Below are 24,977 nucleotides of genomic sequence, written 5' to 3' on the forward strand. Positions count from 1 at the left end.
TTGTGGTGATAGAAACAGAAGTATTAAATATGCATATACACGTCCCTCTTGATTATTTATCTCAAGAATTTAACGTCAATTTGGCACTGGTAGGGGAGATACTAGTAAAGATGTAAATGGTCAGAACAGTTGGTAAAATCAGCGTGACTTGGGACAAATGAAAGAAAACAGGAATTGCAACAATATTTGTACCGTCTTTATTTGTAAAAATAACCATCTGAATGCATTTCCATAGTATATTACAGTTAAGTACTTCATTACATTATTAGCATTCAGTAGTTGAAAAAGTATTAAACTGTGCTTGAGAAGATTCAGATTGGTTCAAAGTCATTCACTGAACTCAAAGTCATTTTCCTCATTTTTACAGTCATGGCATTTATCAGAGTCATTCAACCCCAATTTACATAAGAAAACAATTCAGACAAAGTCCCACTGAAATCATCAAACAATATTTTATGCTGTTACAAATATATTATGCAAAATAGAACACTGGCACCAGATTTGTATCATCGTGCTTCGCAAAGATATATTGCACATGCTAAAGCATAAAACATGTAGACAGACTACCAACCGGAACACGTTTGCATTGAGCGTTTAGAACACTGCATCAGGAACGCGTAGAATCACGTTGTGTACACACACTCCGATTGTCACGACCTTGGAACGCTTTTCCCCTAGAACACTGACCTATGGTTTACGGTTTGGTAAGAAGGTAAGCATTTTTAGCACTGCAAAAATCAAACAGAACTCCTAGAGAACACTTCGGCTTTCCCATGTCCATTTCAAAGCAAGGAAAAGGGGAACTAGGAAAAAATAAAGACACTTTGTACAGTCAAAGAAAGGCTGAAAGGAAAACTCATTGGTCTTATATTGCTCTGATAACACTCAAGTGAAAAAAACAAAACAAAACAAAACATTCACAGAACGTTTTCAGGATATACAGATATAAAAAGGCACTCTACCTTCATAGTATAAGACAAGAGAAAAAAGAGGGATGAGTTCTTCGACCAACAAGACAGACAAGCAAACCGAGTGGCTCAACAGTACAAAAAGCATGACTAGTGCAGCGAATCCATTTGTTGTTCTTGTTCTAATTTAATAACAAAATAATAAGTCAAGCAGCTGTTTACTGCCTAAAGTACCAAAACATACTACGGTGCCCTTTTAGTAGTGATACATAGAAATCCCCTGAGCTATTTACTGTGGAATCGTAGCAGATTTTAGGCAATGTGGAGAGAGTAATGGGTTTACCAAGGACAGGCAGACACTGGCGAACAGGTTAAGTGCAATGAAACTTGATCCCTGTGGCTGTGGTTAAAGTCGGGGCTAAAAAGAACACATGTAGGTAAAAAGCACTAACCAGCTACGACTCAATGAGAAGCACAATGTTTTCTGTTTCTTCTTAGAAAGCTATGCTGCAAATCTAATTTTATCTCTAAGAGATGTACTTGACAAATACAGAACTCGGAGTTTTTAAAAGTCATTTCTCAAAGGAAAAAGAATTGGCCAGGTAGGGGAGAGGAGGAGAGGGAGCAGGAGGAGAGATGGATTCAATGAACAGTTCAGAGTAAGCATGACTTCATGTTGCTTCTTTGTCCTCCTTCGCTCTGTGAGGAAGGGGTGGGGGGTGTCAAAGGCAGCTTCATGGAGATAAGGCCCAGGCCTGCGTCCTGATGCACCCGCCCCTGCTCTCCGTGAGTCCCCAGGGGCGATGTCACCGCGGCGCTACCACGGAAACGGCCATCTCTTTGCCTGCTTTCTGTGCCAACGGAGCAAGATTTCCTTTCACTTCTAGGAGAAGACAACACCGCAGTGTTTCGTGCGTCTCCGCACTGGCTCTCCCCCATGCTCGGGGTTTTGGTAATGATGAGGTCATTATTACTCATTAGCAATTCACCTCCTGTAAAAAAAAAAAAATCCATCTTCTCTAAACAAACAGAGAGGACAGAGGGAGGAGGGGGATGCAGACACAATGCTGGAAGTCCGCTGAGCGAGTCCTCCTTGGTGAAGAACCCAACGTGAGCTTCTCCTTTGACCCAGGGTACAAAAGAGCGAGACTCACGTCTCTTGCCGTTGGATGAGAACTAGAAATAGAAGACAGAATCTGGATTTGATCCAGAGGTGGTAGAACACTGTTGTAAAAATCTCTCGCACACACGGTGGCACTGGCATTTCCAGGGTGAAAGGAACCCAGTTATAAGATGGTTAGTGCTCCCTTAGCACACCACGTCCTTTCCGCAGTGGGAGCAGCTGAGCTGGTGATTTTTATTTCTTCTCCTGGTGCAGGTGTCCACACACTGACTCCGTTTCCCAGGAGCTTCCTGGGCCCCTGTGGGGTGTCAGGGATTTGGGATAACTCCTGGACCTTTCTTTTGGCCACGTCTGTGCATATGATCCATTATGTGCTTCGGTTTCACCTGGCAGAAGAGCAGAAGGACTCCAATGTCTTCTAAGCTCCAGGTTGGCCGCAGGCTGGGGCGGAGTGATGGATGCTGGGCCCGCTCCGATCCTGGTGGGAGATCCTGAGGACTGGTGAGACCTCAGCAGCGGCAATGCCGGGCATGGCCGGGGGCTGCTGGCTGGCCCAGGGGGAGCCCTGGGTGTTTTTCTACTTTTTTTGTTTTTCCCGGTAAGACACACAGCCATGAAAAGGGAGAACAAACAGAGGACACTCCCTCGGCATTTGTTTCATTTCAAATAAATATAAACACATTTACATCAAAAGTATACGAACATTTTCTCTGGCAAAAAATACGCTGTGGTCAACACATCATCCATTACAAATGGTAAGACATCCACCGAAACCTCTGTCATAAGAAATATAAAATACAACAAAGATTCGTACGCAAAAAGATTCCATGTTAACTCCATAGAAAAGCTACTTCAGTTCTTACTGTCACGTTGAAGAAAAGCCAGTTTAAAGTCTTCCATTCTTTGACGGAAGCGTTTTGGTCCTCCGGTAGAGCTGGTTGTTGAGATACAGACATAACTATATACACATGTGTGCACGTGTGTGTGCGAGTGGTTCTGGAAGAGTCTCATTCTTCTTTCTGTGCGGCTATTCCCGGGGCGGGCCGGGGTCCGTTGGACCTAGAAGCTTTGGCAGAGGGAGCAGACACAGGGTTCACCAGGTTGATTTCATCAGCAAGCAGCTTTCCTCTCCTCACCCCCCGCTCCTGCCGCCTGCTCTGCCTCTCTCTGTCCTCTTCTGCAGCCACACGTGCCCTCCTCCTTTGGCACCCCCTTAACTGAGAAGCTCCTGGGGCATTTTACTATCGGTGAACGAGGCCGACGGCCCTGATGCTCTTTAGAGCTCACTGTTCTGTCTAAGGACGCATCAGGGAGCGCAGTTCCATAGCAAACCTGCATGGGCCTCCGGGTGTGGGTGCCATCTGGCTTCCCGGGAAGGGTCCCAGAGAGCCCCGGATTCCACCGCCCAGGGGGAGAGAAGTCACAGGCTTGCTATGAGGAGCAGTGGGCGCCGTGCTTGTGTTAAAGGAAAAAAACAAGCAAGTCCGGTTTGCAATGAGTTTTTCTCCTTCATCTGGCAGCTTCAACCAAGAGCCTCAGGAAGCAGTCCTGGCTGCTGAAGGGCTTACCCTCGGCAGGACACGGGTCATCATGCTCCCTCAGAAAGGGGCCCTCAGGCATGATTTCCGGAGAGGGACGCTTTGCCTTTGGGCTCTAGTGAGGGCGTAAACAGCCAAGGGAGAGGAGGTTGGAGGCTTTTCCTGTCTGCCCCACCTCTCCCTTCCTGGGGACATGCACGTCCCAGACATACTTCTGACAACTCACTGCCAAGTGAGTATGTGAACAACGACAACAACAAAACAAACCCCACACTTTATAAAGGACAACAGTTCCGTCTCAGGGCATTATCCCCAAAGAGAAAGAAGTCAATGTAGTTTTTAAAATTCCTTCCTTACAATGAGAGGTATCTTATTGTATCACAGAAGTATCTTAAGGAAAACAGGAGACAAATCAAAAGCGGGGCCCACCCCGCTGTGAGTGCTTGGCCCTCGGGCCCAGCTGCCCTCCCTCAGTTTGCTGAAGGAATCCCTTCTCTACTGGCGCCCGGTGGCCTGGGTCCACAGTCACACTGGAACGCGCCCTAAACCCGGAATCCGAGCTGCTTCCCCTTCCTCCAACATGGCCGATAAAGGGAGAAGGTCTACAGTCCAAGGTCAAAAGGTTTCCGAGTCAGAGTCATTCTCATTGTACCCGTCCTCCGAGCCTACGTTGTTACTGCACAGGCTGACCATGCTACCCAGGCTGGAGAGGGTCGTCCTGTTCAAATTGTCTTTTTTAAAACAAACCAAGTTGACAGCCGTCATGGTACTGGAAGGAGAAAAAGGCATCATGGTAGCCAAAATGAGGGCCAGGCAGTCAGCCACGTCTTTGTTAGGAGCGCAAGCCAGGGCCGGGGTATGACCTGGGCGTAAATGCAGACAAGGCAGTGGTTAGTCCGGGACCTGGGGCGACGTGAGCATCCACAGTACATCTCATCGACCTCCCGCCGAGATGTATGTTGGGTTAGCAATCATGCAGGCACAGGGGGCAGCTACTTCTCACAGGGCATGCTAGGGAGGAGGCGAGAGGGGGCTGGAGGGGAGGCATTCCAGGGAGGGTTTGGGGGACTGTGTTCAGCTTACATGACAACGACAAGCACTCTAGTATCCAAAATTAGGCCGAATTTCAGTCCTTGTCTAGTGAACGGAAACATGAGGGGGTGGAGGGAGGGACACAATTCCACACACACACACAAAAAAACAAAAAACAAAAAAAAAACAGCCACAGGACAGCCAGGAAGGAGCTCCCACTGGCGAGCACACACACTCACACCATGGGCCTCGGGCTGGGGCCAGAGCACGCTCATTCTGAGAACAATGACTTCCCATCGTAGGTGGTGGTGTGTCAGATTCTACAATGAACGGGCTCTAGAGAGACGGGATCACGTGAGTGGGTCAGACACAGGAAGGCCCTGGTCATTGTAGTTGCACATGGACCACCATTAGAAAATAAAAGCTTGACAGAATTTTTAAAAATAGCAGCACTGCCAACCTACATGCAGCTGAGGTGGGGAGATGGCGGTGGTTGGCAGGGTCGTGCCATGCTCTACCGTTTAGGCTGGCATCCGGGAGGGAAAGTTATCTCCTTGCACGAAACAGGTGTGTGGGGAAATAGATACTCTTGGATGTGATCACTGCTGCCTCCGTCCGCTCTGGTTCCAGGCCACCCTGTCCTCTCCGCCGGCCAGAGCTGCCACTACGTCTCGCTCACTTACTCAGAGGAACTGGCTCCATAAAACCCAACTTTTTGTTGTTCTGTTTGTCAGCACTTGACCTCATGTCTGCTTCCCCCTCCTTGCCCCTCTGAGCAGATTATTCCTTCTCTGGTGTGAAGACAAACAAGAAGGGACAGATATCTTAACCTCCTGTGCCTCGCAAGTCTGTGGTGAGTCCAGGAAATAGGACTGTGGGGCTATACTAACGCGCCCCCATGTTCCAGGGTCTCTGGGATGCGGCTGAGCTCCGAGACAAGCCAGTCCCACCGGCCCAAGCTCAGGAAGGGCTGGGGGAGCCTCGGGGGTAGCAGACTCACACCACAGAATTGAAAACTAAGTGTTCCAGCCTCTGGTCATTGTGGAGAGAAGCTGTGGGCCTCTGCTCGCCAACCCCAAAGTCTACAACAGTGAGTAGAGGGGGAGGGGAGGGGAGGCGGGAAAATCAGAGAGATGGATTGAGAGCAAACTTTCTGGGTCTCCTAGATGAATCGGGCTGGGGACGGAGCAGGGAACATGCTAGGGGAAACGGGGCCGCAAAACCGAGCTAACAGGAGTTACAGCTAATGACGCCATGGGGCTGCTTACTTCTGAGCAATGGGCATGAGCTGCTAATTCCAATACCTGTAATAAGCAGTTAATTGAGTTCCATTAATGCATTTTATTATACGATGTTAATCCATTGCCACGATCAATGCCACGTTTTTTGTTTTGTTTTGTTTTTTAAACTTTACTTCATTTGTAAATATCCAGAAGTCCCTCTTCTGCTCCCCATGGCTAATAGGCATTGTGCTAAAAATGGCAGCTTAATACAATCCTGGTGTTCACAATTCCTTAGGAAGCAGAGTGTAAAGCTGCTTGCTAAGAGTTACTAGTTCATTAAGAAAAGGGATGTTCTCTAATTCATTGAGAAAAGGGACGTTCTCTAGATCAAGAGAAACATCAAGCCTGCACATGAACTTGAAATTCTTATTCACATCCCCAAATAGCCATCCTGGGGATATGCGACCCGGTCTGTTCTCGAAAAGAAAAAAAGAAAAAGGTTGATCTCAGAATGGACTGGAACACAGAGCCCCGGTTTTGACGCGAGCCCTCAAGCATGCACGGATGACGTGGAATCCCTCACTCCTCAGGCGGCCAGAGCTGCGAAGGCCAAGGCAAAAGCTTGTCCGTGGGTCTGTACCGCCACGCTGAGGAGTCAGGGACCCTCGCCGCTGACACCACATGCAGAATGGGAGGCAGCGGTGGCTGCGGGGAGACTGTGCTTGAACACAGACAGACAGGACACGGTACCCTGGTTGATTTCTCACACACGGGGGGCTCTGCAGGGAGAGGGTTCCTACCGCCTCTTTAACTAGCACCTGCATCCCTCACGTCCTGTGGCTCCCCGGCACAGGGAAGGCCCCTGCGTGATCGTGTACTCTCCCCACTCACCATTCTCATCGACAGCGAGGACACAGGCCCCTTTGGCCAGCAGCTCCTCCACCACGGCCTTCAGGCCATTGCGCGCAGCCACGTGCAGGGGCCTGAGAAAGAACACAGCGTCAGCCGGGATGTGGGCTGTGTGAGATGTGCCATTGGGGTGGCCTGCGCTATGAAGGGGAAGCAGGCAGGTAAGAATCCATAAATAGCATCGGAACATTCTTACTGGGAAAAAAGGGATTTGTTGACCAGTTCTTTCCCAGGTGCTAATGACCCAAATCTTCCAAGTTGGCCCAGATTTCTCTGCAGATATCACAAATGCTCTGCATCTCAAACAACCTCAATGACAGTAAATAGGAAGACAGAGAAGAACTTAAGCTCTAGTGCGTTTTCTAGAAGGTCCTTCATCCCTTGAGTTGTACTCCAGCATCTGAATCACTGTTTCACCCAGTTCATCAATATGACTGTCTAATATCACTCATATAGATAACCTCAAACCTCTTTGTTATTACTAAGTGATATTTTACTGAATTTAAAACATCTTAAAGAACAATGTCAAAGTTAGTATATTCTGCTATATATTCCTTCAGAATGTTAATTAAAAAAATGCTAATATTCTTAGCCCTTTGAAACAAGTATATAATTTCCTACAATAAAAAATAAAGCAGCTTTTATTTATTTATTATTATTATTATTATTATTATTATGTTTAGTCCTCACCTGAGGATATGCTTATCTTTTCATTGGTTTTACAGAGAGGAAAAGAGAGAGAAAGAAACACCAACTGGCTGCCTTCTGTATGCACCCCAACCGGGGATCGAACCTGCAACCCAGGTATGTGCCCTGACTGGAAATTGAACCCATCTCCTTTTGGTGTATGGGATGATGTTCTAACCAACTGAGCCACATCGCTAAAGCTAACGCAGCTTTTAAATTTTTCACACTGAGGATAACACTGAATTACATTAAAATATAATTAAGACAAATTGCTTAGAAACTCTTCAAATATATTCTGGCAAACTAGTTTATAAAACTGGCATTTTTAGTAAGCATACATAATGCTAATCCTCTATAATAAAAGCCCAATATGCTAAGTGTCTGACCAATTGGTCAACTGTTCTCCAATCGCTATGACACACACTGACCACCAGGGGCAGATGCTTCTATCAGTAGGTTAGCTTGCTGCTGGGGTCCTGCTGATGAGGACTGAGTGAGATGGGTCAAAAACGCCCTGGAGCCCTCCCACGGTCCCTTCCTGGCCCAGATCTGCACCTGTGGGGTCCCTTGACCTGGCTTGAACCCTGTCACAATTTGGGACCCCTTGGGGGATGTTGGAGAACCGGTTTTAGCCCAATCCCGGCAGGCCAGGCCAAGGAATGCCTTTGGTACATTTATACAAATATTTCCCAAATAGGTCATCCCATAAGTTTTTCTAATTACCCATTAAATTTATAATATTACCATAGAAATATCAGCAAAGAAAAACACAGACCTCCCAAATCTCTATGCCAGTATATCAAAGTGAAGGCTCTAACTGAAACTGCCCAGCTGAGTCTGACTCGCAGGTGTGTGCCTACACTTCACGAAGGAGAAGCGAATCTGTGCTTTCCTGTGGGGCCCTCAGCCCCAGCCTGGCACAGAGCACACTTCACATTTGTTGAATACACGACTATGAATTTGGGTCTGAGTCCAACTCTCGCCATCACACTTACGTCTGCAGTGCATTGTTTTTGGCATTAATAAGGCTCTCGTCTTGTATCTTGTCAAGTATTAACAAGGCACATTTTTCATGACCCTAGGGAAGAAAAAGAAAATGATCAGAAACGCAGGACAGAGACTTGGAAAAGCTCTGGAGCAATCAGTTCATTGTGCTCTAAATGTGAAGTGAATGCCCTCTGCCTGTATACATGTAAGAAGGCCATCATGTGAGTAATTCCTTTTTCTTCTAAAAAGCAAATGGTCCGAGGGCCCTAGATTCTCCAAGGTTCCAAATGAGGCCCCATTAGGACTTGGTTAATATAAATCTGATCTGATACACTAATATTTCTAGGATAAGTTTTAGAACTAATGTCCAGGGAGCTGAAACCGACACGAATTCAGCTGGGTCAGCTGGTAAACAGGGAGGAGAGTTAGAAGAACCCTTCAACATCACTTTTTAAATGTAAGTCAAGTCCCATCTCCTTCCTCAAGTCTTCAGGATCAACCACTTCCCTGATCCATTTGTCCTCGGAATTTGTATGTCGTCTATTATCTGTGTCACTTATCAGTTACTGCCTTCTATTGTGAAAGGAAGGATTCTTTTTCAAGAAAGCCTATTCATTCCCTCCTCACCAGGGGAAATGAGCTCTGAGTCTTATGAGATCAGACAGTCAGTAATTTTAATTGATCCGTCAGAGGTGCTTTCATGGTTTCAGGCCTGCGTTCCATGAAGATACTAACTTCCTGAGCCTTGTGACCCAGAGCATCAACATCAGCATCACCTGGCACTTAGCGACGTGGAATCTCAGGCCCCATTCCCACTCTCCTAAGTCAGAAGCTGAATTTTAACAATATCCTTAGGTGATTCAATGGCACAATGACGTTTGAAAAGTACTGCATTTACAGTCATGAAAACTACACCTTGAAACACACTTGATGAAACGGAGCACTTTTTTGCGGTTTCCCTGGGACTCCCAGGATGTGAAGTGAGAAAATGCAACCAATGAGAGGAATGGCTGAGCATGCTGGTTCCCCTGAGTACAGATAACACCTTTAATGCTGGAGCTATCCTATATAATAAAACCCTAATATGTAAATCAACTGAACGGCCGAACAACCAGTTGCTATGATTTGCACTGACCACCAGGGGACAGACACTCAACACAAGAGCTGCCCCCTGGTGGTCAGTGTGCTCCCACAGGGGAAGCCTGTTCAGCCAGAAGCCAGGCTCATGGCTGGCAAACGCAGTGACAGTGGCGGGAGTCTCTCCCCACCTCCACTGCAGGTGGGCAGTAAGAAGTGAGGGGTCCTAGACTGCAAGAGCCCACGACTCTGAGAGGGATGTCTGACTGCCAGCTTAGGCCCAATCCCCAGGGGAGTAGGCCTAAGCAGGCAGGCAGACATCCCCCGAGGGTTCCTGGACTGCAAGAGGACACAGGACTGGCTGAGGCGCCTTTCCCCAGAGTGCATGATTTTCATGTACCGGACCTCTAGTACTGAAATAAACTCCATGACTAGTGTCAGCTGGCATCATACCACAATGCCTTAGAAGGGAGACCCTTAAATATAACTTTAGAAATATCCACAGAGGTGTCATTCTGATCTACTACTGATGGTGTAAATAATTAAGACTTCATTTTAGGGGAATTTGGTCTTTAAAATGTTCATAGCCTTAGGCTGATAATTTCACATTTAGAAATTTATGTTAAAGGAACAAGGCTCCATAAAACATTCCACCACAGTTGTTATTGTGTAGAAGCCTGTGTTTGAAAACAAGCAAGTGTCTAATGGGAGGGGGTGGGCTGAGTGAAGGGCAGCACATTCCTAAGGTAGCACATACCAGGCATCTTCGAAAACATCATGAAATGTCTACAAGAAAGCTATTCGTAACATATGACTCAGTAACAAGAGCAGGTTGTATGTAGTATGATCCCACTTGTGTGAAATCACATTCCTATGTGCCATTTATCTCTTGCTAAAGCAGGAACCCCAGAGCAGTGAACACAATGCTATTTTAAAAAAAAACAAAAAAAACCCACATACACAATGCATCCTTTGCACTGGACGAGGCACCAGAGAAAAGGGAGAGGGCAGACCTGCACACAAACACACTTATTGGCCTCACAGGAGAGCATTTTTGGGGCTGTGTTATTACAAGGCCTTCCAACGAGACAAAATGAGAACACGTGGAGCTGCTCGTATTCTAGAAGCCATGTATCTGAGGTCTTCATGTGTGTTTACAACCAAAATGTGGTACCACAGACACAGTGGCAGCATCGAGCCAGACTGCAGCCAGCATGCAAGTGGCCCATGCCATGATAAGCACATCTTGTCCACCCGTGTGATACGCCCTCACTTTTCCTCCTCCTCCTTTGCTTAGAGGGACAACCTCCTGGGAAAATGGACCTCTTAATTAGGGGCCATGATACGCACTTTTGAGGTAGAATTAAGTGGTATTTATCATCACCATCGTCACCACCATTACTATTATTATTATACTGAATAACAGTGTTTCAAATCCCTTTGCATACTTTACTGCACGCCAAGTGCAAGGGTGTGTTCAAGTCCTTGTCCTTCACAGACAGGTCAGCCTGGGCGCTGTTCACCAGAAAGTCTATAAAAAACAAAACAAAAGAAAGCCACTCAGACCACATGCCAATTACATGCATCTTAAAGAGGTTCCTACAGAAACATCAGATCTAAATTAGTGCAGCCCACATAACCCTTCTTGATGTTTTTAAGGAAAAAAGGAACCACTTCTGGCCGCATTTGTTCTAGCCAAATCCAAGGCCTATAGGCATCCAGTGTGATTGTCTATAGAGTTCTATTTCCAGAAACAATGACTCTGTGTTGCCTCTGGTTTCTCACTGTTGGGAGGTTTCCCTGCTGAGAGGTTGGCTGTCTTGGATCAGGCCCACCGGCCAGCCAGTAAGGGGGCTGTGGACAATGAGCCAGTGGAGCCGGTGGCTTAGGTGAAACGTTGGTCTTTTTGTGGGTGTACAGCAAGAGACCAATGGCTTTGCTGAGTGCCCGTGCCTTTGGTGTTGGACAGGCACGGAGGGGACGTCCCCGGGGCACGTACCCACGGCGCCCGCCTGCCCGTTCTCCGCGGCCATCATCAGCGCCGTGCGGCCCGCGTCGTCGGCCGCGTTCACCTGGGCGCTGTGTCTCAGCAGGAGCTGCAGGCACTCCACGTGGTCGGCGAAGGCTGCGGCGTGCAGCGGCGTCCTGGCGACCAGAGCAACAGTGTTAGCTTCCCGGGAGCCTCGCCCCACTCTCTGTGCATGCCAGGAAACACGGGGTTTCCCGAGATTACCACGGGCCCCTCCGAAGGGTCACCGACGAGGGGGGGCAGGTGGTGGCCCTGATCATGAAATTAGCATCTTTGTTGACTGCTTTGTTGACACTTTCAAAATTACACCTAAATGTGTAGATCATTGGCTATTTTTCTAGAAACTATGGGCCTGTTAACCACTTCTAGGATATTATCCCCTAGATACACGTGGGTCATAGGACCAGGCCCATGCTGATATGAACTGCACCACCCTTTGAAATAGCAAAGTACTGGAAACAACCTCAATATTCTCCCATAGGGGGCAGGACGATTAAGTTATAACATATCCCCTCAGATGAGTAATATTCAGCTTTAAAAAGAACATGGAAAATCTAAGGGTTTTAGTGTGGGAAGATCTCCAAGGTGCACCAAAGCAGAGCATTGCTATAGAGTGCTCCATGTGCATACAAGGGACATAAGCACATGTATTTTACATATGTTTGTAGCGGTGCATAGACAACATGTGAGGGAATATATGCATTTGGAAGGGACAGTTTCTAGTGGCTTCCTCCGTGGAAGAGGCTGGGGCTGCTGGGCCGAGGAGGAAAATGTCTTTTAAGTATATATCCTTTACCATACTTGATTTAAAAAACAAACAAACCACGCTTACATATTACTTCTCAATTTAAAAACTAAACAAAAGAGGTTTGGCCCCTCTGCCACCACAGGGCAGAGACGGAGATTCGTGGAGGAGAGGCGTGTCCCCTGGCCACTCACCTGCCTTTGTCGTCTCTGCAGTTGACAATACTGGAATCTATGGCCCCCAGGAGCAGCGATGCACAGTTCTCATGGGCATTGATTCTAAAATGAAAGCGGATTGAACATGAAAAATCTCACCACTTAGAAAGCTATACACCCCCTCCTCGTCCATCTTCCCACGCACTGCGCACCTAACAATCTGATAGTTGTTGTTTTGTAAGTCTGATGCAAATATCTGTGGCCCATGTTCTGGTAAAATGTTTAAAGAAGATGATTTAGGGGATACAAGCGGACTGTATTTAACACTTCCTGAAGTGGGCGATCTCCACTCTGAAGATTTGGGAGCACTTGCCTGCTCCAAGAAGGGCTCAAGTTTGTTCATCTGACCTAAATGGCCTCCTCTGGATGTCTGAGCAGCGGTGGTGAGGAGGGTAGGATCTGAAGCTGAAGGTCATGGGAGGAGAAGCTCAGGAGGGCACCCTCTTTACTCCAAGTTCACCAGGAGCCCTGCCAATCACTCTTGAATTTGAGCTCCACCCCCTCACAGATCCAAACAAATTATATCCAAGTTTTTTAAAGGAAAGGGGTTTGTTTAAGTTCCTGGGAAGGTCCCAGGACAGTTATACTAAGAATCCACAGCCAGTGACAGCTGCTAATACACGAACAAGGACTTTGAGAAATCAATTAAGACAAGAAATTGTGAGCAACGACACCTCAGAATCTACGTGGGCACAACTTGGAACAAAATAGATCCAGAGACATAGAAGCTTAGATTGTGGGATCTCCGAGGGAAGGCAGGGGAGGGTGGGTGGGCGGGAAGAGATCAACCAAAGACCTTGTCTGCACATATGCATCACCCATGGACACAGACAATAGGGTGGTGGAAGCCTGGGGTGGGGTGTGAGGAGTGGGCTACAAGAGGTCAATGGGAGAAACAGGGGGACATATAAAGATTTAAAATAATAATAATAAAGCCTTTAGGGCATCTGCTACTATAAAAAAAATTATGAGAGAAATAATAGACCTATTGTTCATGGGATCGTGGAAGCCAAAGACAAAAAACTGGAGGGCAGGGATGGAGTGCTTCAAAGCTGTGAGAGTGCTGGTCACTCACATGACCTGTGCCAGAGCCAGCTGGTCAGGGAACAGGCTGCATCGACACAGGTCACCTGCCAACCTCAAGATCATGTCCACCTGGGTGCCCACGACCCAGCAGGCTGACATGAACGTCTGACTCACAGCCCCTGTACTCTCTGGACAATGGTTCACACACTGAGCTTGGAGCAGAAATTACATGTAAAACACCTTACAGCATACGAAGTTAGGGAGTTACAATACATGCAAAGTCTTCCTGGTCTAAAACGTCTTTCTAATCATTCAGGGGCCTATTTTTAGAATTTGGCTGACAGATGTGAAGCATACCTGAAGAGTATGGGTGTCAGGTGCCCCCCAGGCCACCTCTCCATGCAGTTTCCCGCAGGTGGCATGTGAGCCTCCTGGGAACCATGACATTCCAGAGAAATCTCCTGGGAGTCATTCACATTAGGGACCACACGTCCCTCTCAGACCTGTTTGCCTTTAGCGGCAAAATGGAACACTTTGGTCTTATCTGTCATGTGAAAGCCTTTTCCTTTCCCAAAGGGCAATTTCTCTACATGTCGTTAAAGGAATTAAAGCAGCACCATTGACTTCCGGCATCTCTACTTACATCGCACAGTGCAGTGGAGTGAAGGGATTGCCGATAAATTCGCGAAAACATTTCTGCTCCAGAAGTACCTCTATGCAGTTTTCATTACCTTCAAGGAAGCAAAAGAATTTAGGAAGTTTCCAAGAGAGAAATTTTGTTCAACACCAATTTTTTTTTTTTTTCATTAAGAACTGAATTCTGGCTTATGAATTTTCCTGAATTGGATGAATGCTCAACCTCCATGGAATGAAATTCACCAAATGCCAGCATGTTATTGACTATGCTCACAGGTGTTCCGAGACACAATGAACAAATAAGACAATGAAGGCCATGTGGTCTGGGGGAGAGAACGAGATGGAGAAGGGACCTAATTCGCAAGCAGAATCGATTCTGTTATGCTTAGCTCTTGATAGGCAGACAACGAACACACCTCAGTTTGCCCATATTTACAACAGGAAATTTCCCCTTCACCCATCTGAGTAGATTCACTTATAATTATGGACCCTCGTGAAGGGGAGAAGACGTGATTGATAGAAAATAGCAGCTGAAAGGATAAAATACTGAATGTGAACTACTGTATAAGTATTTAAAATGGCACCAAGACCAGCTCCTGGCAAACAATGTGTATCCAATAAGTATTAAAAAAAAAAAAAAATAGTAGAGGAATGCATGTGAGGAATTATCTTCAACAAAATGACAAGTAGTTTCCAAATCAACTGAATTTATGTTAAGGCCTCAACTCTGTTGGCTTTCTTGTCATGCGATCCAAACAACTCTCTTGGGATCTGTGAGCCTCTGACAGACTCAACTACACAAAAGCTCAAAATTTCTGCATGGAAAACGACACCACAAACAAGGACCAGAGACAAATGACAGACTGAGAGAAACACTGGCAGCACATAGGACAAGCAGGGAGGATTCCTATCTCTAAGACAAGGCCCTTCAGCCAAGCACAGGAGGAAAGATAAAACTCATTAAAAATAAGCAATAGCTGGAAAAGGTCATTTCCAGAAGACAAAATACCAATAAATAAATACACTGTTAGACAGGGAAACACAACCCAAAGTAATGAGATAACCTTTTCTGCCCTTCAAATCACAGAAAGGAAAGAGATGCTATCTTCCCGGGCTGGCAAAGGCTAGGGAAACACAGGTTTTATACACGTTTGGGGGAGTAATAAATTACACCCTGCTTGCAAAGTAACATGGTGTCATTTATTAAAGTTGAAAAACACACATGTCCTCATCAATAGTCTCCTTCCGGAAACTTATTGGATAGAATTAAGGTACATACTTTGAATAGACACACACTGTGCCTTGTTTTAAGAGGAAAAAACCTGAAAACAATCCGAATGTCGATCCCCAAGGACCCGGCTGAATAAATAATAAATTGTGATACACATGCATCGATATTGATTTATCTGCTATGCAATATGCTACGGAGATCAATTGTTATTGATACACAATAACTTGCAGGATCTCTGCAATAGAATGTGTATAGAAGTAGATGCGGACAAAACCGGCTCCACCTCCGGGTCCCGGATTTCTCTTCGGCCGTGACCTTCGATCAGCCTCACTGAGCAAGCCTATCAGAGCCTTCCAGTTGATGGTTATCAGTGTTCCATAAAACCGACCATAAATGTTTTTGTTAGTAACGGCCAGAATGCCTTGGCAAACAGAATAAAAATTAACCCGGTGATAAAATCCATTATGGACCATCTTCCGTTGCAAGGCCACCAAGAGTATGGTCCTTGGCACCACTGCATTCTTTTTTTTTTTTTTTTTTTTTTTTTTTTAATGTTTTTATTGATTTTAGAGAGAGGAAGGGAGAGGGGCAGAAAGATAGAAACATCAACGGGAGGGAAACATTTACTGGCTGCCTCCTGCACATCCTCCACAAGGGTTTGAGCCTGCAACCAGGGCATGTGCCCTGACCAAGAATGGAACCAGTGACCTCCTGGTTCACTGAGCCACACGGGCCGGGAACTACTGCACTCTTGACTGCATTCTTTGTCCCTTTGCCTTGTCAATCCTCAGTGCCTGAGTTACACCATAAAAAAGTACTGTAACAGGGGTCTGTTAGCAGAGAATCATCTGTGCCGAGTGCTGGGCTGTCTGTCCGCTCTGACCCTACATCCCTGTAAGGAAATGACCCTGTAATCATTCCTGTTACGGTCTGTGGAGTTGCCTACATTGTTTGTCATCTGCCCGTTCAGGTGGCCATTATACCTGTGTCCCCTTTCCCCCACCCAACCATGTTAAATAAACAACAGCAAAAAAAAAAAAAGCTACAGAATGATAGTTGTTCTATGATTCTAGTTTAAAAACACAAAAACAGATACACATACATTTGTATTTAATTATATCCTCAAGGGGAAAGTATTAAAGGTGCACACCAAATTACACCAGAAAGCGAGTTTGGAAATGGAGACTTAATTCTATCTTAGACATGTCAATATTTTTTGAAATTTAAGATGAGCTTGCATTTCTTTTTTTATTCAAATAAATGAAATTTGAAAAAAAGAATGTTAGGTCTTCTGAATTATAAGTGCGACAAAAATAAATGGGGGCAATGATATATAAAAGAGGAAATGCCCAAAGACAAATCAACCAGTTGAGAGTCTGACTGGTAGTCAACTGTAGCAGGTGTTAGCTGTATTATTGTAATTCATTGTAGGATCCCCGGTTTTATCATGTAGATCAGAAACCTTCATTAAAACTGGTTATTCAGTTCATTAGAAGTTCTGATTAGGTGTTTTATGTTATTAATTAGCAAAAAGAGAGAATGTTAATTTTTATCCCATTGAGGCATCATAGTGGCCAGGAAGGGAAACATACTTAAAAAACAGAAAAAAGGTGTCTCGGATGCAGCAAGATTGGGAATCAAGGAGGCCATCGTCATGCTGTTTTCCCTCCCCCGGGGTCCCAGTGGAGCTGGGTTCAGAGAGAACCACGGGACTCGGTCGCACTCACCATTGTAACAGGCCCAGTGCAGCGGCGTGTAGCCCTGGTTGTCCTTGAAAGAGCAGTCTTCCTCCGACAGGGCCATCTGCAGCAGCTCGCTCAGCCACGTGGCGTGGCCGCGGGCCGCCGCGTAGTGCAAGGGGGTCCTCCCTCTGGCGTCTTTGCAGAGGATGGAGACCTCTTCCTCCAGCAGCATTTGCACACATTCCTCGTGGCCCGACATGATCTGATCGGTTGCCGTTGAGAACACAAAACAAAGTCAGAAGGGCAGCCGGCCCAGGCTGTGACACAGGTGACTGAGTGAGGCTGGGCTCAGAGTCAGAGGACATCAGTGCCTGGGCCTTAGGGCGGGACAACCCAGCCAGATTCATAGCAGAAAAGTCCGTGTGGACATCAGCATTTGGGAAACATCTCGACCCTCCAGACATAACCAAGAAGAGTATCATGATACAGTGGGACACGTGAGCGTTAGAAGTCAGGAAGGTGTGAGTTAAAGCCTGGCTTCCCCTAGGAAAGCCTGGACAAGCCAATTCACCTGTCTGTCTCGTTCTGTTTACCTGTACATGGGGACGGTGATAAGGACCCCACGGGTTGTTGTGAGGACTGACGAGATGAGGTACATAAGGCCCCAGCCTGCTGCATGGCCCACAGGAAGTCCCCGAGAAATAAGGACTAAGATTATCACTTTGACCCCTGAGAGTTCCTCTCCTTTTTCCTGACCATGGTGGTTGGCACCAGCCCCAAAGAGCACTTTCATTTCTGCTTTTGTTTGATTTTGTTTCCTCAACATGCTTTAAGAAACATCTCAGCAGATGTATACAAAAAAATTGTCACAGGATGCATATTTCAAGTGGGGCATGGGTCAACAATTAGACACAGCAGGGCTACTCAAACACTAAGCAATCATTGGAATAAATTATGATGCACCTGCATACAATGGACCATTAAAAATGATAGAGCAGGAAAATATTTACTTGATAGTCATAAACTGACAATGTCATAAACTGACAGCGGAGTGCAGTGATGACAGCGCGGTGTGGGCCACATTGCAAGGCCTGGCGGGCTGGATTTGGCCCGCGGGCCTTGTGTTTGACACATGTGGTCTAAAAGAAAAAAAGTAGGTTCCAAATAGTATCTTCAGTATTCTCTTTTAAATTAAAAAAAAATCTATATGCAGAAAAGAAGATTTGATATATAAACCAAAAAATGGCTATCTCCAGGAGGTAGGATTACTAGTGATTGTAACTGTCTTCTCTGTCCTTTGAAAAGAAGCATTTGCAAATTTCCTATGTTGTGCAAGTAGTTTGTAATCAGCAAGTAGAAGCAATTCTACCAACAGTGGGAGATTGTGGTTCTGTTACAGTTTACATGAAACTGCAAGAGCAGGACCTCAGAGTACCTGCCACTATTTCACTTGTGCAAAAGATTGTGTAATTTCTTTTAGACCGACTGAGTCTCATTGGTTATCTTATGAAACAACCTTTTTACTAAAAACTCATGGGAAGTAAAGAGGAAGCGTGCTCATTCCTGACTGCGGAAGAGAAAGAGGTACATACCCCTCTGTGCAGAGCTGTGCACCCCATGATGTCAACAGCATCTACATTCGCTTCCTTTTCAAGTAACAATGAAACAGCATCAATGTGTCCATATGCCACTGCCAGCATCAGTGGGGTTCTAGGAGAGAGATAGGTTAGACTTTTTAGAAGAAAATTAAAACAAAATGCTCATTACTTCCAGTGGAAGGCCCTCCTTCTCTTTGTCACTCTGTCTCTCTAATAATAAAAGCATAATATGCTAATTAGATCAGACAGCCGAACGACCTTCTGGAAGACCTTCCTGACAAATCTAGGGCCGTGAGGGGCAAGCCCATTGCATGAATTCCGTGCATCAGGCCTCTGGTATAAATATGTATGTATCTTTCTGCCTCTGGCATCTCATGGCCACATGCAATGCTGTCAATGGAATGACTGATACGGGTGGGGCTGGGAAAGGCTCCTCAGGATGGTCACTGTGTTCCCGTCATTCTCAGAAGCATTTCTAAATGCCAACCGAGCAGGCAGCGTGTACATGAAGGAGGCCATCTCGCTCCTATCAGAGTAATTCTACCTTCACAGTGTTCTGTGTTGGCCTTTGCTCAGTGTTTCACTTGACCAAAGCTTGCTGCCTTCCAGAAAAGCCTGGCAAACCCAGAGGAAGGAGCAGGGGGCCAGGGTCCAGGAGGGGGCGTCCTAGCTCCCACTTCGACACTAACTCACATGCCTGGTGAGGCACTCTGCCTTTCCTGTCTGTAAGAGAAGTCTGGGGCAGGGACAGGCTACCAGGTGGGAAGGACTTGGGAAGCACAAACCCAAGGAAGGAGGCACATATGAAGGATTTTTATGAAGGCGGTAACTTCTTGAGGCCATTGCCATTATTAATAGGAACATGTAAATGTAGCGGCTTCAAAAGAGGGTAAAAGGGATTGGAAGAAGGAGCCAAGGAGGTCTGGTTTTAAAAGACCAAGAGACATGGCCCTAGACATACAAAGTTGGCTCTTTTTATCAACACACACACACACACACACACACACACACTGCTCTTAGGTAGATTCTCCTAAGTCCCATTGTGACATTCTTTAGAGTTAGTAGAGCTATTGTAATCATCATAAGCTGCATGTCCTTCTCCATATGTTTCCCGACCCTATATATACTCTGACATGAAGCTACCTCATTATTCCAGGATCCTCAGCCAATGAATCTCACCCCAACAGGTACCCCACAACTTCAAGCTCGGCAGTTAGCCCTCCCAGCGGCTAACCCAACCAACCATCATCCACTGTGACCGAAACCAACTGCCTGCCCGGCCCAGGGGGCACACTTACTGTCCTTTGGCATCTTTCACGTTAACCACTTCCGGGTTGTCTGAGATTTCTAGTAACAGCCGCAGACACAGGGTGTGGCCATTAATCACTGGAAGAGAAAAGAACAGACATCCTGTTAACAAACCCACAGGACCACACACATCCCTCCAAAGTGAGGTCTCCCTGGGCTCTAAATCATTGGTCCTCGATCTGCTGTCCCGGGGCTGACTTTACTCCTCCGTCTTCTCCATTCTCCCCAGCAGGGCACCCTGGCCTTTACGGAACTTGTTCCTGGTTCATGCCTTGAGGGTTACTTTCCCTTAAACACCATGTCTTTTTTTCCCCAAATCCTTTTTTTCCCCATTTCTCCCCACTTTGCAGTTCTTTTTGCTCTTCTGAGAGTCACACAATACTATACAATCCGGTGTCCTGCCTGCCTTCAGACCTTTTTAAAAAGAAGGAAGAAGGGACAGGAGAAGGGAGGGGGGAAAGAGAGGAGCAGGGACAGAATGGAAGGAGGAGAGGGGGAGGAGGTAAAGCAGAGGAGAGTGAGGAGAGGAAGGGAGAGAGCGAACGGGTCCTGCTACTATTCCCTGTCACTGTGCATTCAGTGGCAGGCACTCGAGTAACAGCTCTGAGTGACCAGCAGAGACTTACAGCAAACCCTCAGGCCCGGGAAGGGTACAGAAGCCCCACTCACTGCTCATTGATTGACAGCCTGGATGGGCTGCCTGCAGGGGCACCTCTGTCCCAGAGTTCCTCAAGCCACAGCCTGACCTTGTCTCATGCATGGAGGAGAAAAGGCGGACGGGGGGGGGGGGGTGGTCTCCACACTCCTGGTCCCCTCTGTCCCCTGCCCTCCCCTCCCTTCCTCTGCCAAGGTCTCCTCGCCGCTTCCCAGGTGCTACGGGGTCCCCACCCCTAATGACCAGCAGTCACAACGAGGGCTGGCAATGGGCAGGAGATGCAGCCAGGACACTGCTGTTGGCCTCGACCATCTGGGACACGATACATAGACACCCTTATAACAGGGGCAGACACAGAGTATTGGGGACCAGCTGGAATGGTAAGAAATATGAATCATGCCCTGTTAACCAGGATTGTTTTGTTCTGATTAAAGAAGGCACATTCTCACCTGGCTGGGGCTGCAGGCGGGACCTGGGAGCTCACTCAGAGATGCAGCCCGCCCTCCCCGTCGGGAGCTGCCTGTTCTCATGGAGAGATGAACTGCCTTGTTGCAGAAACCAGAGCCGCCAGCCCTTTGAAGACCCTCAGCCTTTGCATGCCATGCTGCAGGCCTTTGCAAATCTCCAGCCAGATTGCATTCCCTTTCCCCATGTAAGCCTAGTCCTTCTTCCCAATATAAGCAGCTGGCTTATCTGGGGGGGAGGGCAGAGCAGATTTTTGTGGGTGACCTGCTGCTCCCTCATGCTGCTGGCAGGATTGGGATATATGTTCACATGTGATGCAACTCTCTCTCTGCTTCACCTGCTCAAGGAGGGACAGGCAGCCGGACCCCTTGCCAGTCACACTTACACAACCAGGCGTGATGCTTCCTGTGGGGGAGGGAGGTGCTTCGGGTGCTGGAAGGCCACCCTCCCAGGAGGACAGTCGGGGTGGGAGCAGCTCCCCGCCCCACCCCACCCCTGGTTTGTTGAGTGCCACCCACAGCCTCACCCAGAGGAGGCTGAGGACAAGCAATGTGTGCGTTTTCAATCGTCACTTTCTCTCCTCTGAGCAGTGAGAACACTGTAGCATGCATTGCATTTGCCTCCATGTGGATGGGTAGACGCAGTGACATTAGGTTAAAGAGGCATCCGGGAAGAGCTGCATCTTCCTACAGCCCTTCTATCGGATGCCAGTCAGGAGAGAATGCTAATTTAACAACGACACGTTTTTTCAGGGACAATACATATCAGAATGAGCTCACGTTCACTGACACTGCTCCACTGAGCCACAGCAGTAATGCCCACATTCTGCAGACCGCTGTGTTCAGCTCGTTCTCAGTTTCATTTCTGTATCTCGGGAGGAAAGCTGGGGACTGGAGTACAGGCATCGTACTGTGCTTGCTGTTGGGCTGTTTCCTTTGTTTTAAGGAGCGCATTCAACCTGTGACCACTGGTACCGCCTGCAGGCGAGCGGTTTACGTGTGCTTCAAAGGAAAGGATCAGCAGAGGCCTGGCAGCTAAGTGCTAAGGCAACCGGTCCCCAACGCAGAGGGAAGCTCAGGGGAGGGTGACTGATGCCTCCTTCTTCATCAACCTGACACCCTTTGCAGGCTCATAACCGTCATAGTTCCAAGGATATTTGATTTTTGGCTAAACAGAAAAAGGGGGAAATCATCTAAGTTCCTATCCCTGGGCCAGTGTGTTGCAGAGCAAACCAATACCCACTGTGTTTATTGTTGTTGTTGTTGTTGTTTTTGGGGGGACGAAGAGGGTACTGCAGCTTTTTGAACTGAGCTAATAGCCCTCTGGTAAGCATAAGGCCCCTTCACGGAAAAGCACAGCCAAACTGGGATTCTTGTTGGCTCCCCACACTCGACAATTCCCCGATGGCTAACATCTCCTTGGCTGTGCAGGGTCAAGTCCAGCTTTGTCTGAGACTAGCCCCGCCTCCGCCTCCCTGTGAGTGACAGCCACTTTCCATGCTGCTCAAAGACCACAACTGTCATTGCAACTAGCTGTGCCCAAACCTCTGATACCCGTTCTGGCTCCTGCGCCTCAGTATTCCCAGGGTGTGAAACAATAATAATAAAAAGTTGGCCTTCCAAATGAGTTGGAAAAGATTCGGGCTAAAGCTTGCACACTGCAGACATTTTGTGAACAGAGTGGAATGACAGCCGGTGTTATCCACGGAATGACGTGAGGGAAATCCAAAAGGAGTGAATCTGCTTGACCACAAGGGGGCTCCATTGGACCACAACCTCTGCCGTGGCAAATGAGGGACCGTGATTATTTTTCACGGTTCACTGTTTACAAGAGTGGTTCTCCACAATGAAAATAAGGCCCTTTGCCCTAACCGGTTTGGCTCAGTGGACAGAGGGTCAGCCTGCGGACTCAAGGGTCCCAGGTTTGATTCCGGTCAAGGGCATTTACCTTGGTTGCAGGCACATACTCAGTAGGAAGTGTGCAGGAGGCAGCTGATCGATGTTTCTCTCTCATCAATGTTTCTAACCCTCTATCCCTCTCCTTTCCTCTCTGTAAAAAATCAGTAAAATATATATATTTTTTTAAAAAGAAAGAAAATAGGGCCCTTTGTTATTGTCAGGAAGTCCCTGGTAACTAAGGCAGGTGCTGCCTTAACAGTAGGCAGCTAATATTTTAAAAGAAATAAATTTGAACTTTAGAATAATAGCAAGGATGTCTGGACTATCAAACTTTATAATGCTTTACAACATTACCAAAAAAGACTAAATGTGGATACAAAATAAGAATTTGCAATTTAACCAACAACTCCTGATATCATGACTAAAGTTTTCTTCCAGTAATAATTGTTACCAGGTAATTAGGCAACAGCCATATATATATATTTTTTCTTCCTATCTCCATATTGTTCTTCTTCAGTGGTTTGGAAATTCAGGCTTGTAGGTAGAAATACTTCTACAAATTCTAACGTTCTGAGAAAATTTTCCCAAGTAACAAGATCATTACATCTTCTGGAAAACCAGCTTTACTCTTTGCTTCCTCAATATGCTCACTTAATGGTGTCAGACAATGATTTCTCATCCTAAGACAATATTTATGATCCTGATCAAAGGCAGATATCATTGAATCCCTGACCCCAAAGGAAGGTATGCCTTCACTGAGCTAGAGGCTCTCCCTATCACCTTACATCTAGCAGCGCCCTGATACAGTTTGATTTTATGTGTATTAGAGAAAAATCCCAGAAAAGACAATAACCTCCTTTTTGATACCTAATGCACTTTTTAAGAGTATCTTTTTACACCCGAGGCACCAAGAATTGGAGGAAAAACTCAGAGGCATCATTAGGCTGGCAGAATGGTGCGCTGATTAGGCCGCTGTCTGGTGACTTCGATGAAATCGCCCTGACATGTCATGAGTTTCCCACTTTAAAATGCTGTGTGACTTCGTTCTATGTAATTTATTTGGAGATCACATGGGGCCTTGCCCTTTTCCAGAAAGCTTTGCAATGGCTACTAGCCAAAGGCTCTGAACTCTCCTTTGAGTGAAGACCAGATGGAGCACAGAGGATTTTTAGAGCTGGATTCACAGTGTTGTATTCTGTACAATGCTGTAATAATACACACATATCACTCTACATTTGTCCAAATTCACAGGATGCACAACAGCAAGAGTGAACCCTAATGTACACTATGGACTTGGGGTGGGGATGAGGTGCTGATGTAGGTTCATAAATTGTAATGTATATACCACTCTCGTGGGACATTGATAATGGGAGATGGGGATGGGGAGGGGGCAGGAGGTACATGGGAAATCTCTGTACCTTCCTCTCAATTTTGCTGTGAACCTAAAACTGCTCTAAAAAAGAAAAAAAATCTTTAAAGGAGACGCCAGAGCTCATCTGGCCAGAGAACACCAATCACCTCAACATTGATAGGAAACCCAGGGTTGTGGAAGAGTGTAGGCATACCTGATGCAGGAAGAAAACATTTTTGAAAATTGGGACGAAAGAAGATGCTGCCCACCTTTTACTCAGCTCACGAGTCGGCTAACCACTCTGGGCGAGACCCACCTGAGGCGTGCAGGGGGGTCCTTTTGGTGACGTCGTCTTTCACGAAGATGGACGCACCCTGGTTGATGAGCGCTTCCACACATTCCGTGTGGCCCCTGAAGGCAGCCAGGTCCAGCGCGGTGCGGCCCTTCTCGTCCCGGATGTCCAGGTCCACCAGGGACTGCAGGAGCACCTCCAGGGCCTGGTGGTGCCCGTTGTAGGCCTGCAAAGGGGAAGCCGGTGACACAGGTGCTCGCTCGCCTCGGACCCCACCGCTCCGCCAGGGAGGGGCGAGGCCTCCAAGATCACAGACAGAGGCCACCCAAGGAGCACCTCAGACAGACACTCGGGATAAAGGA

The 24,977-nt window shown here is 46.9% G+C and overlaps 1 protein-coding gene across 7 annotated transcripts in view; it reads right to left on the reverse strand.

Annotated features, from left to right (window-relative positions):
• Positions 1–174: 174 nt before the first annotated feature.
• Positions 175–24,977, reverse strand: part of ANKRD44 (ankyrin repeat domain 44) — a 196,214-nt gene continuing 171,411 nt past the window's right edge. For 2 of the 7 annotated variants that reach the window (XM_084893133.1, XM_084893131.1), the window contains exons 18-29: positions 24,640–24,841; positions 19,945–20,032; positions 18,641–18,758; positions 17,094–17,310; positions 14,143–14,230; positions 12,453–12,536; positions 11,484–11,629; positions 10,933–11,015; positions 8,416–8,498; positions 6,716–6,807; positions 5,870–5,905; positions 175–4,432 (exon numbers count right to left, since the gene is read on the reverse strand). In XM_084893133.1, the coding sequence (XP_084749259.1) occupies positions 4,185–4,432; positions 5,870–5,905; positions 6,716–6,807; positions 8,416–8,498; positions 10,933–11,015; positions 11,484–11,629; positions 12,453–12,536; positions 14,143–14,230; positions 17,094–17,310; positions 18,641–18,758; positions 19,945–20,032; positions 24,640–24,841 (1,485 nt within the window). In that variant the 3' untranslated portion in view covers positions 175–4,184. The other 5 variants (XM_084893132.1, XM_084893134.1, XM_084893135.1 and 2 more) reach the window with 3 other exon arrangements.

The sequence above is a fragment of the Pipistrellus hanaki genome, assembly GCF_964339955.1.
Source record: "Pipistrellus hanaki genome assembly, chromosome: 8".
Lineage (NCBI taxonomy): Eukaryota > Metazoa > Chordata > Mammalia > Chiroptera > Vespertilionidae > Pipistrellus > Pipistrellus hanaki.